Source organism: Notothenia rossii (assembly GCF_949606895.1).
Source record: "Notothenia rossii genome assembly, chromosome: 1".
NCBI lineage: Eukaryota > Metazoa > Chordata > Actinopteri > Perciformes > Nototheniidae > Notothenia > Notothenia rossii.
In genome coordinates, this window is record NC_136912.1 from 87294574 (window position 1) to 87309551 (window position 14978).

At 44.7% G+C, this 14978-nt stretch overlaps 1 protein-coding gene across 1 annotated transcript in view; it reads left to right on the forward strand.

Moving 5' to 3' along the window:
- hcn2b (hyperpolarization activated cyclic nucleotide-gated potassium channel 2b) overlaps positions 1-14978 on the forward strand; it is a 49404-nt gene that overhangs the window by 5181 nt on the left and 29245 nt on the right. Inside the window, exon 3 of the mRNA XM_079647321.1 lies at positions 3890-4051. Coding sequence (XP_079503447.1) covers positions 3890-4051 — 162 coding nt within the window. The remainder of the gene's footprint in view (positions 1-3889; positions 4052-14978) is intronic.

Here is a 14978-nt window from a genome sequence, read left to right on the forward strand (position 1 = left end):
CAAGTCTCACAAGAAGCGTCTAAATGAGCCCTGAGCGAAAAAATGCTAACGCACTCTAGGTATAAATCAATCGATATACTTATCGGATATGCACAAAGAAGCTCAGCTAACAAGCTGAGATTCCACAGATTCCAGAAATATAAGTATCATCACTGAGCAATCAGAACTCGCGACAGGGGAAGCAAATACAGACATTGCACGACGTAGCTTTAGGTAGCAAAACACTGAGATATGCTCACCTTTTGCTGGTATTCTGATAAAAAACGAGAAAAACGCGGCTGAAGGTTAATCCATAGGTTAATCCAATGTGTCTGTCACTTTGCAAAAAATTATTGATAATCCATAATTATTTTTTTATTTAATTGTTTTGTCTCCTTGGATACGAGTCCAAACAACTCACAGGCTGCACCGGGCGCTGACGTAGGCGCCCCTGTGACCATCAGATTTGACGACGCTGATTGGCTGAAATTATGTTTCGGGGGCATAGTTTAAAGATAGCAACAGTTGGCTTCTGCTGCACTTGCTGGACTCTCGTCTGGGCGCTGTGCATAGCGCCCAGACGAGAGAGGGCAATGATACACGGGCAAGGCCAGACAGGAAACATGTGACTTATCAGTAACTTTAGACATCGTAACACAATTTTAAACGAGATTTTATTGTAGATTATACATCTTACTGATACCAATTATATAATATTTACCTTGTTTATTAAAAAAAATATATATATATATATTTGTTAAATATATATTTTTTTATTCTTTTTATTTTTAATGTGGGAAGAGGGGGGGCGGCGCCCGTAACGCCCCCTATGGGCCGGCCGTCACTGACCCTCATATAATGGCTGCGACGCCCATGGATCAGGGAGTGCATTGTATACCTATTTAAATAAACACAATCTACCCTGGCCTTCTAGGTGCTTGTGTATATAAACTGAGGATCCCTATTTGGTCTGACCAAGCATCCCTGAATAGGATTGTGTGCCCTCGGGCTGAAAATAAACACTGCTCTTCTGATTACAGAGTGATAATTTGAGCTCCAGGAGAACCCTGATTACTGAATCAAACATTCACAATGAGCGCTGATTTTCTTCGACTCAGCCCTGCTCTGATCCGCTTATTCCAGCCGGGCTCTGCTCAGCTCGATACGAACGTGGCTGGCAGTGTTTCCTCTCAGCTCAGCTCGGCTCAGATCGGGGTTTCCTCAAAGATCATGTGTAATAAATTATAATTTCACCGTTTAGCTCAGCTGCAGTGGGCCGACCGAGTGTCCAACTGTGCTCATAATTAAAAAAAGAACGAGCATGTTGTGTACTTTTTAGACGTGATGTTTGAATCGACTGGTGTTTGTGCTTATTGTACAGCCAACAGAGAGGCAGAGATAAGCGTTGTCGGGAAGTAACAAGAGCAATTTCCTGACACAGGAAGCTGATATCGAAGCTCTCCACTTGCTGGCATGCGTTAGAGAGGATGCCTTTTTCATGAGCCCGACAATAATGCTGAATGGTTGGAAGCAGGTTTGTATGCATGGGAGCAGAGATTGGCAGTGGGAGTTATATTCATCAGATTCAATATTTATCTTTAAACGTTGTCATTTTAATCGCCAGGATCACCGTGTCATTGACGATGTGCATCAGACAGGAGTAGACAGTTCTTTATCTGTGTTGCTCAGAATGTGAGTAGTGGTCACAGTATTGTGCTCTGACCCAGATTGTGGTCTGACAGTGACACATGGCCAGGTGCTGTTCAGGTGTCGGGGGAGGGGGGGGACATTAGTCCTGGAACCTCATTAATCATGATGGGAATGCTTCCTAATCACAGGGCAAGGCCTCACAGTGTGATTCGCGTTCTCCCTCTCCAAATTAGCTACGTCCATTGCCCATTATGCGAGGAAAAAGTGTCAGTATCTGCAATGTGCAAGGGGGAGGAGAAACCTAAACAAATATGTTTGATTCAATTTTGAATAATGATGTACCATCCTTTACCAAGTAGAGACACCTTGATGTTGAATATATATGATATTCTAGATGTTCTTTGTTAAGACAGCTAAGATACAATTTTCAAGAGCATTCAAAGCACTTTTCATGTAAATTGCACAGAAAAATTATTTAGCAAAGGCACATCATTAGAGAAGGAGTGTGAGCAAGAATCATGGACATCAGTGCATCGAGTTTAAAATGTGGGTCGGTCTGTGTGGACGGAGAAATATGTTAGACCAGTCAGCTTCAATCAAATTGTACATTTAAAACAGAGGACCCTCACACACAGTGTATGGCCTAGTTCACATGTAGGACAGCTCTCTAGTTTCAAGTGAGACTTTGTTTTTGATATAAGAAATAATCAAACCAGGCCCATAAAGCAGGACTTTCCAGTGTATTATATATGATATATGACATACATCCACCATCTGGCCTACATGCCCTCTAAGATCAAACTCTTTCCCAACCGAGAAACAAACTTTAGCTTATGATTCAACAAGTGCATTGGAGTTAACCTACTCTCTGCTCACATGGTGGTATCGGCCTGGCCAACAGCCAGCAGGAGCCGCAATGAGTGGTGTTTACAAGGCTGTGACCACAACACCAGCTCCACACAGATGAGCCTCCATACCTGAGGGGAGTAAATCTGAGAAACAGCAGAGAGAGGCCGACCGGGCGGCTGATCAAAGCTTTATCAATGTCTTCATTCATAACACAAACTCTTGTTCATTTCCCCCGACTGCTTTAAATTTGTAAACCCCCAAACGGACACTATTATTCTTCTAAGATTGATGAGGAATGACATAGCATTCATTCCTTTGTTACTCATTATTATTGACATCATCATATCCTGTTTGAACTTTTTAAGTGTATTTCACTATTTGATATATAGTGTACATGAATTGGAAACCCAACTAGTTTTCAACACTTTCTATTTAAACGTATAGCTCTCACGCTGCTCTTTGCCTAGCTGTGGTTTTAATTATCCGCACTAATCAATACTTTTATTGTAATGGTGAATACATTGTTTTCAATTTGATGTATTATGTATGTTTTTTTGTTTCTTGTCTTAATTTAGAATATACTGTCTCCTGTTGGAGTTCCAACTTCAGCAATTGTGAACAATTCAGACTTGATTTGACTACAAAAAAACAAACTACATTCATTATCATCTTCATTATCAATAGGTGGCTTATTTTGCTAAACTCAAAAATGATTTCCAACCGACTAAGCAGTTCCCTTCAGCATCTATCAGCATTTTATACTTTATTTTCTGTTCCATAACACTACAGTTTTAGATTATTCTCACCACTGTCATCAGTGTTTGAGAAAAAAAGTCTAATTTGAGATGCATTGTGGGACATGTAGTTTATGGGTAACATGCTTCTGTAAAGTAGCATGTAACCGTATAATGAATATATTATATTCTTTGCACGCTCTTGTGGGGCCACATACAATGAAGCCGCAGGCCGGATGTGGCCCCCAGGCCTTGAGTTTGACACCCCTGCCATAGAGCAACAAAACATGGCTTAAACAGAGAAGGTGAATGTTGGAATTAAATTATCCAGTTGTCCTGAAACACAACCCCACATGATGTTTATAATTAGTTTTTATTATGCCTCCTGTAGCACCTTGGGATTGCTGTTAGCAATGAAAGGTGCTTTAAAAGTCGAATTTTATTATTATTATATTATTATTATTACATAATTACTTTACAATTAAAAACATGCTCACCGAACATCTGATTTTCTCCTCAGCAGTAATACATGCTGGATGTACTTTTTGTGATTCCAAAGTTTTTACCTCTATCTGTAAAAAAATACATTTTATTCCGCTCACACATCTATTTCTGTCTTTTTCCCTCCTCTTCACTTTGATGACCCTCTGACTGCCCGTCTCCTCTGTTGCTGTCAGATCTTCCACATGACCTATGACCTGGCCAGTGCTGTGATGCGGATTTTCAACCTGATTGGTATGATGCTGCTGCTGTGTCACTGGGATGGCTGTCTCCAGTTCCTCGTCCCCATGCTGCAGGACTTCCCGTCAGACTGCTGGGTCTCCCTCAACAAGATGGTGGTAAGCAAAATGCTGTGTGTAGTGTGTGTTTATGTTTGCGTATACGTGTCAAACAATACCACAGATATCAGTATGCAAAGCTGTTAAGAACAACTGTTAAAAGAGCAATTACTGCACAAACCCAAGCACAACCCCCCCCCCCCCCCCTCTGTGGAGCAAAAGGGTGTGTTATTTGCAGGCAGATCTATTTAAGGATGAGTCTGCAAAAACACACACACACACACACACACACACACACACACACACACACACACACACACACACACACACACACACACACACACACACACACAGGCTGGCCTCAATTAAACGCTATGCCGTGTACAGAAACCAGGAGTGATGGATGAGAAAATAAAGCCTGTTTTTACTCGCTCGCACACTACATCATGTGTTTATTCTTTAGCTGTTCTCTTCTTTATCTCGCTCTTATTTACATCTCCTCTCAGATGTCGGTCTCTCCTTCTAACTGGCAGGTAGCTTCTAGCCATCTGCTGATAGACTGGCTATTAGGAGAGTTTTTTCCTAAATGAATTCCGGCATGAAAGAAAAACTCTCTGGAGAGCAGTGTAGTGCAACAATCAAGCTGCATGAAAAATTATGATCTAAGCAGATCATTCATGATGAAGAATCCTTATTAAAAGCATGTTTTGAACTTCACACCTTTAACGAGCCAGCATCACATGCTCAGTCAACATTTCCCCTCTCAAGGGAGTTTAGATGTGGAATAATGAATCAATACATTTAAAAGTAACAGAATCTACCACACCATTAAGTTGAAAGTTTCTGTCTTGATCACTTTGGCTTAGACCCTTCCTTCCTGTCTGACTCGTCATTTTTTATCAGAAATACCTGACAGCGAGTTTGTGATTGACAGAGCCAGATGCAGAGAGAAGCTGTGACACCTGTCTGTTCTCATTCATAACACTCCGTTCGATGTCTCACTATGGGATGCGCCTCAACGCGTATGCAAACAGAAGCATCAATCTCATTACGCCAATCCTGATTGGCTGGTGATCTTGACGTCTACGTCAGGGAATCCACCCACCCTTTAAGTAGCTTGCGCTACGTCGCAGCGTCATTCAAACACCTCTTCTCGCTTCAGAGCACATCTCGAATATCAGTAGCCGGGCTAGCTTAACGGTCCACAGACTGAACCCAAGCTAACATTCAGTCGACGGGCGTTTGCCGGTTACTTTTTTGCTTTGCAGAAGAATTGAACAAATATTAACACATCAGTTAATATTGTAATCTGCCCCGCCATTTTTTCTTTCGAAATAACGGTAAGGTTTGATTTTTTTCTTCAAACAGTAACATAACTGTTGCTAGTTTATCCCTCCGCGCCGACACCACGGCAAGCGAGGACGGACTCTTCTCTCCCTCACACCAGACCAGACAGAGATAAGAAAGATATTAACACACCAGTTAATATTTTTTAAAGAAAAATCTACCCCGTCGTTTTTTCCTTTCAGAATAACGATAAGGTTGGATTTTTTTCTGTAACATACCTGTTACTAGCTTGTCCCTCCACGCCGACACCCCAGCAAACGAGGATGGACCCTTCTCTCCCTCACACCATAGGAGTCGGAGAGTCTGAGGCTCGGAGGCTCGGCTCAGGGTTTAAGATCTCGGGCACGGACTCACACCAGGTCTGCTCGTCCTGCCTTGGGCTGGAACACGCCCAGGAAGCTATCGATACCCCCGGTTCGTGCGGGCATTGTGCCCCCTTTACCATCAAGAGCCTCCGCCGACGGCTAGCGCGCCAAGCTAGCCTGTCGGGACAGGACCCCTTCATGTCCGTTGATTCGCCGGCCGGCAATCGGGACATGGTGGCGACCGCCGCGGAGATTGAGCCCCGCGCTGTGTCAGGCCTGTGCTCAACAACGGCGGTAGCCGCGGAATCGGAGCCCCGCGCCATGTCAGGCTGGGGCCCGGTGGCGGCAAGAGCCGCGAGAGCGGAGCCCCGCGCTGTGTCAAGCTGGGGCTCCCAACTGAACCTCACCGTGGTTCCACCCCCGGAGGATGTCCTAGATCTGGATTATATGGAGGAGGATGAAGAGGATGCCTCTGAGTTCCTCTTATCCGACTCTGATGAGCACGAAGATGACATCTTCGTTTCATCTGCCCAGGCTGCCAAGCCGGAGGCGATGTCCGCTCCCCCGGGCGAAAGCACACCAGCTTCGCCCTGCATCAGTATGGACTTGCAGGCCGTGTGCCAACGCGCTGCGTCCAGGCTGGACATCCCCTGGCCTGAAGTGGCCAAGGAGACCTCCAGATCTTGCTATGAGGGGAAGACCTTGCCCCAAGCAGCGAGGATGAAGAGGCAGCTTCTCCCAGTCTTTCCAGAGATGCTGGACGAGGTGTCGGTCTCGTGGAGAGACTTGTTTCAGCAACAAGGCCCCAATCCAGGGTGCCTCCTCTTTGGACTGTAACGGTATGGAGAAGCTCGGCCTGCTCCGCATGCCGCCCATGGAGCCGCTGGTGGCAGCCCACCTCCAACCGTGGCTGGCTTCGGCACCGAGCAGGAACCCCACGCTACCGGCAAAGGCGGACCGCTTCCAGTCAGCAATGACCGAACGAGCCTATAAAGCCGCAGCTTTGTCCGACAGGGCGCTCAACATCTCCTCGCTGCTGACCGCCTACCAGGCGGAGCTCTGCGAGGACATGACGAACAAACCTGAGCCTGTCGTGTGGGACGAAATCGCAGCGATCACGGACATTTGCTTCCGTGTGCAGCGCTGTGCAGTCCAAGCCACGGGCAAAGCACTGGGGATAATGGTGGTACAGGAGAGAGCCAGGTGGCTTAACCTGACGAACCTTCCAGACCGGGAAAAAGAGGACGTCTTGGACATGCCTATTGTTCCCGAGGGCATATTTGGCTCCGCTCTAGCTTCGATGCAGCAGCGGTTTGAATCCAAAAAGAAGGAGGATAAGGCTCTCCAGCTTTGTGTTCCCTGAAGGGTCCAGCCGCCGCCTTCAACGGCCCCGCGGCAGTCCTTCGCTCAGGCTGCCTCAGGTCCTGCCCGTTTCAAGATCCCGAAACAGCAGAGGCCACAGCCCGCCCCGGGTCTCCAGCCCAGACACGAGGCGAGGACGAGCTGGCCAAGAAAGTCTCCGGTTCCGGCAGCAGCCGCTCAGGCACAGCCGGTCCAGACTTTCAGCCACCAGACGAGGAAGAAGAAAAGGGCGGCTTGACAGCCTCCTCTCCTCTCCTCGATAAAAGAGCTGGAAGTTCCCTGTTCTCCAGCTCCAGAATACGTTCCAGTGTTAGATGCTCATGTGTTTCCGGGGTGCAACTATGCCCCCATCTTCCCGCCGCCTCGAGTGATGTCAGAACATCATCCTCAAGTTTGCGCCATGAGGGAAATGGACTTAACATCAAAGACAGCAAGCTCCGCTGCTCGTTTAAGTCACACAAACACATGTCATCACTATTGTTTCTTAATAAATCATTTCCACTGTCGTTTCCAGGCTTAAAGCCAAGGGCGCAGTCAATAAAAATGAAAAGAAAAACAATAAAAACAATAAACAGTCTGACGTCTACCCCCCTTCTAAGAGTGGCTGCTGCCTCTCTCAGAAGGCGGAAGATGGACGGGGCTGTGATGGTCACTATGAAATGCGTAATGGCACTGCGCCATTGGCTGCACCCGACTTTTCTAGTACGGGGCGTTCCTATGGGTGCTGTCCTATCGCGGAAGGTGGTCACCACAGACGCATGTCTGACGGGCTGGGGGGGTATATACGAAGGTCGACCTGTGAGGGGTCTCTGGAGCAGAGACCTCCAACGGTCACACATAAATTATCTGGAGCTTTTAGCGGTGTTTCTCACCCTGAAACACTTTCTGCCTTTTCTCAGAGGACATCATGTCCTCGTGAGGACAGACAACACGACCACAATATCGTATATAAACCGCCAAGGGGGTTTGCGTTCTCTCCGGTTACACATGCTGGCACGCAAACTGATCTTATGGAGCTGCGGACGTCTCCTCTCTCTGAGAGCGACGCACGTACCAGGAGTGATGAACCTCGGGGCAGATCTGCTGTCCAGAGGTGCACCACTATATGCAGACTGGACTCTACATCCAATAATTGTGAGTCAGCTGTGGGTGCGTTACGGCCGGGCCGCGGTGGATCTGTTTGCATCAAAAGAAAACGCTCAATGTCAGCTGTTCTTTTCAATGCGCGATTTAAAGTGAGTGGTATAACCTGAATACAGTGGGGCTCCTTCGGAAGGTGATAAACACTATTCAGAGTGCAAGGGCTTCCTCCACCAGGTCCCTCTATGACTGTAAGTGGAGGGTGTTTGAGGAGTGGTGCCTTCAAAAGGGACACATCTCTTTTCAATGTCCTGTCGGGGTGATTCTATCATTTCTACAGGACCTGATTGAGAAACATAGAGCTTTCTCTACGATCAAAGTGTACCTGGCTGCTATTGCTGCATGCCATGTGGGCTTTGAGGGAAAGACGGCTAGCCACCATCCCTTGGTCTGCCGTTTTATGAAAGGGGCTCGCAGGCTCTTCCCTGTTTCCAGGTCACTGGTGCCCTTATGGGACTTGGCAGTGGTTTTAGATGGGCTCACTCGACCTCCATTTGAACCCCTGGAAGAAGCTGAAATGAAACACCTGTCACTGAAGACAGTGTTGTTACTGGCTCTGGTATCTGCCAAGCAAGTCAGTGACATTCATGCGCTCTCTGGGCATCCTTCATGCACTCAGTTTTCCCCGGGGCAAACGAAAGTGTTGCTGAAGCTCAACCCTGCCTTTGTACCTAAGGTGGTTGGCTCATGTACCCCCATTGACATTGAGGCATTTCCTCTGCCACTGTGTTCCTCTGAGGAACAGCGGCCGAATTTGCTGTGTCCAGTTCGTGCTTTACTCACCTATATGGACAGGTCAAAAGAGTTTCGATGCAATGACCAACTCTTCGTATCCTGGGCTAAACCTCATAAGCCCGTTACCAGGCAATGGCTCTCCCACTGGATTGTGGAAGCGATTGCGCTGGCTTATACGAGTCAGGGTTTGCAGGCACCAACGGGCCTGCGTGCTCATTCTACTCGTGGACTGGCTACATCCTGGGCTTTGTTCAAGGGTGTTTCCATCCAAGACATTTGTGCAGCAGCGAGCTGGTCCTCACCGCTCACTTTTGTCCGCTTTTACAGGCTAGATGTCTCTGCTCCAAGTGTGGCCCGCGAAGTGCTGGGCCCCGTGTTGAGACAGGGTTCTACCTGTTAAGTTCTGGTTGTTTTGTTGATTTCAAGATAAGCATGTCTAGCAATACGGGAGTTTCAATATCCCATAGTGAGACATCGAACGGAGTGTTATGAATGAGAACTATAGGTTACTTACGTAACCCCAGTTCTCAGAGTAACATGAAGTGAGATGTCTCACCTGACGGCCCTTCTTGCTAAGGCGAAGCGAGAAGAGGTGCTTATTTTTGAATGACGCTGCGACGTAGCGCAAGCTACTTGAAGGGTGGGTGGATTCCCTGACGTAGACGTCAAGATCACCAGCCAATCAGGATTGGCGTAATGAGATTGATGCTTCTGTTTGCATACGCGTTGAGGCGCATCCCATAGTGAGACATCTCACTTCATGTTACTCTGAGAACTGGGGTTACGTAAGTAACCTATAGTTCTCCCTGTTGCTCAATACTCGCATCTGTCACACTGATTTTGGTTTTTACACTGTATTACACACAAATATACACATTACACATGTTGCCTATAATCCCAGTGTCAGGCCTGTTAGTTAGGACAACTAGAGATACCCACCACTCAAATTCAGATTTGTACCATTTTGTATTTGTCATGATGATCCATGTATGTTAAATGATATGGTGTATTTTATTTGTGGGATATAAATATCTATTCACACAAAATGGGTATATACATCATCTAAGATTCTGAATTAATTTAAAAGTCAATTCTTAAAAAAAGTATATTTCTTTCTTCAAAATAGCCCAGATATTGATAAAGACTAACAGTAAAACCACACACCAAGCATAGGTTGTGCAACACATCGTTGTTTGATTTGTTGCAACAGTTTTACCCTGTTATTTTGTGTACAAGAATATTCTTGAGAAATACTGAAGACTATTGTTGTTGCGTAATGTACCGAATTGATTTTGAATTCAAAATCGAGAATACATTTTGATCAAAATGTGACACCAGGTGTAAAAAATAAATAAATCAGGTATCAATTTCCACTTTTCACAATATGCAGATAAGTCAAATTAATGCATTTATTGTGAGAGTGTTTTATATCAAACCTATGTTGTCCCAGTTTTGAAGTCTAAGTAAGTTCAGTAGACTGGATGATTCCTTCCTCTCACATTTGTCACCTAATTTTGGCACATTAGTGACATTCAGCCTTTAAATAGTCCTCTGAAAACACTTTTTACTGTCACGTGTTATTGTGTGTGTGTGTGTGTGTGTGTGTGTGTGTGTGTGTGTGTGTGTGTGTGTGTGTGTGTGTGTGTGTGTGTGTGTGTGTGTGTGTGTGTGTGTGTGTGTGTGTGTGTGTGTGTGTGTGTGTGTGTGTGTGTGTGTGTGTGTGTGTGTGTGTGTGTGTGTGTGTGTGTGTGTGTGTGTGTGTGTCCTGGTGTGAGATATTCAGGAACAGATGGATCTCACACCCATTGACCCTGGGGGACATCACTGTTGACTCTTTCTCATTCAATCACTGGTTTCATTTCTGGATCCATCTTCTTTTCCCACTCTCACCCTCTACAGACACACCATATATGCGTCTCTTCTATTTCTATAGGGGCCACAGAGCCACTGCTGTGTGCCAACTCTGTATGTCAGTTCTCACCAAAATGCAGTAAATTAGTCATGTCGTTGCTTTTCGCTAAGTAACCACATATTGGATGTCACTAGGCTCCAGATGTATTCTGCACAGTGTTCAGACATGCCTGCCCCCCCGACATCACCCCGTTTCTTCATCTCACATTTGCAAATATAGACGTGTTAATAGCCAATTTGAAGCTACATTTGGTGTTGCTGCCCATGTTTTCCATTCTCTAGGAACAGGCCTTTTTGATATTGCTTGACAACATTTTTTAATGTAATTATCCCCAAAGGGTTTAATGCATTGAAAAATATATTTGTTTCAAGCCGACGTCTCTCCTCGCCTCTCTTCCTTTCCCCTCGCCGTGCTTACTTCAGTCTTGTCTTTGAAGCCTCAGAGTGATGTGCTTCTTTACGCTTGTGTGCAATTGTCCAAGGGAGATGCCACGATGCCAGAGAGCACCCCTGGGTGCTGCTCTCCATCTCAGGGTAATCAAGGTCAGAGATCCTCTTCAGAGCGGCTGCAAAGGAGTGACGCAGCGTTAAATGATACTCACCCAGGCTGTCCGCAACACTCTACCTTTCTTTTTGCATCCTCCATGCACTTAAGCTATCTTAGGGTCATTCACTCGCTCAGAGGGCACTTTCATTTGCACTTTCATTTGCCTTTCATACCCTCTTTTAACCCTCCTGTGGTGTTTGTTTGCCCCCCCTTAAATGGTGTTCGCCGTCAAATTTGACCAGTTCGGTTTTAACTGCTATTACATTAACACAAAAACCGTTAATCATCACCACATTTCATTTAACACCCTTTCAAACTGTAAATATTGTATCAGACTACTGATATGCATGAAAAACTGCAGTAAATATACAATGAATAGACACTGAACATGTATTGCGTGTGCCAGGTGGGATTCACATGGGGGGATGGGCACATAAGAGCGGGAAATGTATCAAATTGTTCTGTGTGTGTTTGTCTGTGCCAGGTGTGATTCACATGGGGGGATGGGCACATAAGGGGGGAAAACACATCTAGTGTATGTGTGTACATTTTATCTGATCCGGATGGTTACTAATTCCTTTTCTTTATGGCGGTCATTTTTGACCGGGAACACCATGGTTGTTACAAAGTTGACTAAATCATCCAAAATGCAATGAAAGTGGTGATCAGCAATTTTATATGTTCAAATGTCTACTGTGAAGGATATCATGAAGCCTTAATGCAAACGAATGTAAAACAAAAAAGTTATGATTGATGGAAGTAGTAAATCGGTCAGATTTGACCCGAACACAACAGGAGTGTTAATCATCGGTCTGCCTTTGTGTATTTGATATGATAATCAAAATAGCCTCCTCCCAAACCCTTTCCCTCCCGTAATGCATTAGGCTCTACCTCAAAACAGTCAATAACAAAATCTGCGACTCATAGAAGATGTGCAATTTGTTGTTTATATAATATAAGCCTGATAATTACTCTCCTGCAGTGAAGTGATCAGGTACCGCATCATACTGGCCTTTCATTTAAGTTGATCTCTGTTACGTGAATCACGGGTAGGTCGGCCATATGCCTCACTCTGATTGGCTGCTGGATCAGCGGAATTAAAATAAAGCCTCTCTGTTTCTCCTGTTTCAATCTGAGCTCTGTTACTGTCTTCCATATAAGGGCAGCTGAGAGACATTTTCCAGAAGAGGAAGAGTTGCTAGAATTTCATTAGTATGCCAATTAGCTATTATCTATGGATGTGCACTGTACTGTACGCACATCATGATCCACAAATAGGCACTTCATGAAAACATCCTGCTGTCAGAGTTAATAAGGATACCCCCCCATTCTCTCAATAAATGAAGTGATCTAACTGTCGGGCAGGCCTGTCAGCACACACAAGCATACGTCTCATTTGAGATCTGTGTGTGAAGGAGGGTGTGTGTGAGTTGAGTTGAGTTTCAGAATGAATTTGGTACATGTAACAGATCAGTGTGAAAGAACATCCATAATGACAAGATTTGGAACATAATAAGGTAATAGACGTGAGTGGCATATAGAAATGGATTGGATCCTTAATTTATAAAGTTCAGGAGACTTGAAACTGGTAAAGTATTCATGTGTATTTGTTTAGATATAATCCATTTTTAAATAAAAGTAAAATTGAGGGAAGTTTGGTCAATGTTGACTTTATTGAAGAGGGTATAACTAATCTGAGTGTCTGTGAAACCCCATTTCAAGAAGGACTGTCGTTTTTGTCATATTGAGCCAAGAAGTGATATTCAGTGTTATAGACACAAGTTCAGAGCACCCTAGAGGTTTTCTTTGAATTGTAACCTACCGTCTCCCCCTTTTCTAATTATCATAACTACAACAACTACCATGTCTCTTTCACTGTCATGAGATGAGCACAGATGCTTTAGGCTTGCGTCCTTTGGCCTCGGCTTGCATCATCAACCTGACAGATTCTCTGGATGCTCCTGATTGAAAAGCAACTGCAGTCAGGAAACTCCAGCTGTGTCTGAATTCAGAGGATATGGCCTACAGAGAAGGGTCCCTCAGAGGCCAGGCTGAACCTGCTCCTCTTCTGCAAATGATTAACTCATTGTAATAGTAACCATTGTGCACCTATGCTTTGTTTCCCTCTGCACACCTGCTCTACAAGGCAAAATATGGTTTCTTCAAAAACGGCAGAACAGCTTTCAGTTTTTTATATATTGAAAGGCCTGATATAGACGAAGAAATATACAAACACATTTAGAAATAGTAAATTAGCTCGGGTCGGCCATCATAATAAATCAGACTTAGAAAAATAAAGATTTTTATCAGAGTACTTGTCAGCATTTCTCATCAAAACGGTGATGATGCAGACACCAAACCATCCTACAACATTTTTTACTCCCTTGGTTTTAAATATTGTATACAAACCCACTGGTTCTAAATAATTAATCTTAACAAGGCTAACAAGGTATTTTACGGCAATTTACATATTCAAATTTCAATGTCAATATTGTCAAATGTCAGTCCTTTCAAGCAGACCAAACTGCACCCTGCAAAGAGGTGCTCTGCAAAACACACACACACACACACACACACACACACACACACACACACACACACACACACACACACACACACACACACACACACACACACACACACACACACACACACATGCACTCCCTCATCCTTAAATGTATTATGTACAATTAGCTGCTCAGTGAAGACCGGTGGCAGATAAAAATGAACACCAGAGCTAATTTCATTTGTTTCCTCTTTTTTCCTCCCCTTCACACAGGGTGGTCTCCCTGTAGAGTTTCTTTATAGTGTTACTAACTATGAAGGCTGTCATTTCCACTAGTAAGAGATGGCTGTGCACATTGTCAGTTTTCATCAGCAATTATCTCAAACCTAAACACACCATGACCAGTTACAGCTGGTCGTGTTTTGTCTCCATCGCTAAGCTGGTTGCCAAGGTAGCTGCCAGGCAACAAGAGCAAAGTATCCCAAAAGTTACAGCGCCCTGTCAAGAAGTACAAAATCTCATTAAATACAACTTTTTGCATGCACAAACAGAGGATAAACAAACAGGATATGAGCTTTAGAGGGGCTGTTGGATAGAAGTTGTCAGCTGTGGATAGCTGGAACCAGGCTAGCTGTTTCTCCATTACCGGTCTTTATGCTGAGCTAAGCTAACACCACAGATATCGATCTTTTTATTTGACTCTCGGCAAGAATGCAATAAGCACATTTCCCTTAATGTTAAACAATTAAAGAATACATCAACTAAACCTAACTAAAGTACATGTAAACATTCACATAGTTTGTATGCATCATCCAGTATCAATTCTGTCTCTTTCAGGTCAAGGTGACACTGTGTATTTGTATGGAAATTAGTGCAGAAACACTGATCTGCTCACTAGGCCTTGGGATCAACAACAACATTTCTAGGAACACAGGAGAGTGGAGCAAATGTATCCCCGGTCGCACGGCCACACTGCAGGCATGAGTAATCCACCCTCTTGTCATTGATGAGTTGTATTGATTCACCCTTTATCTGTACCTAGCTAATGCTGGGGCGTTCTAGATGGCACCGTGTGTGCCGCTGCATCTCATCTTTTAAAATGGATAATGAAAGTTCCACTTGCAGTTTTCCAGT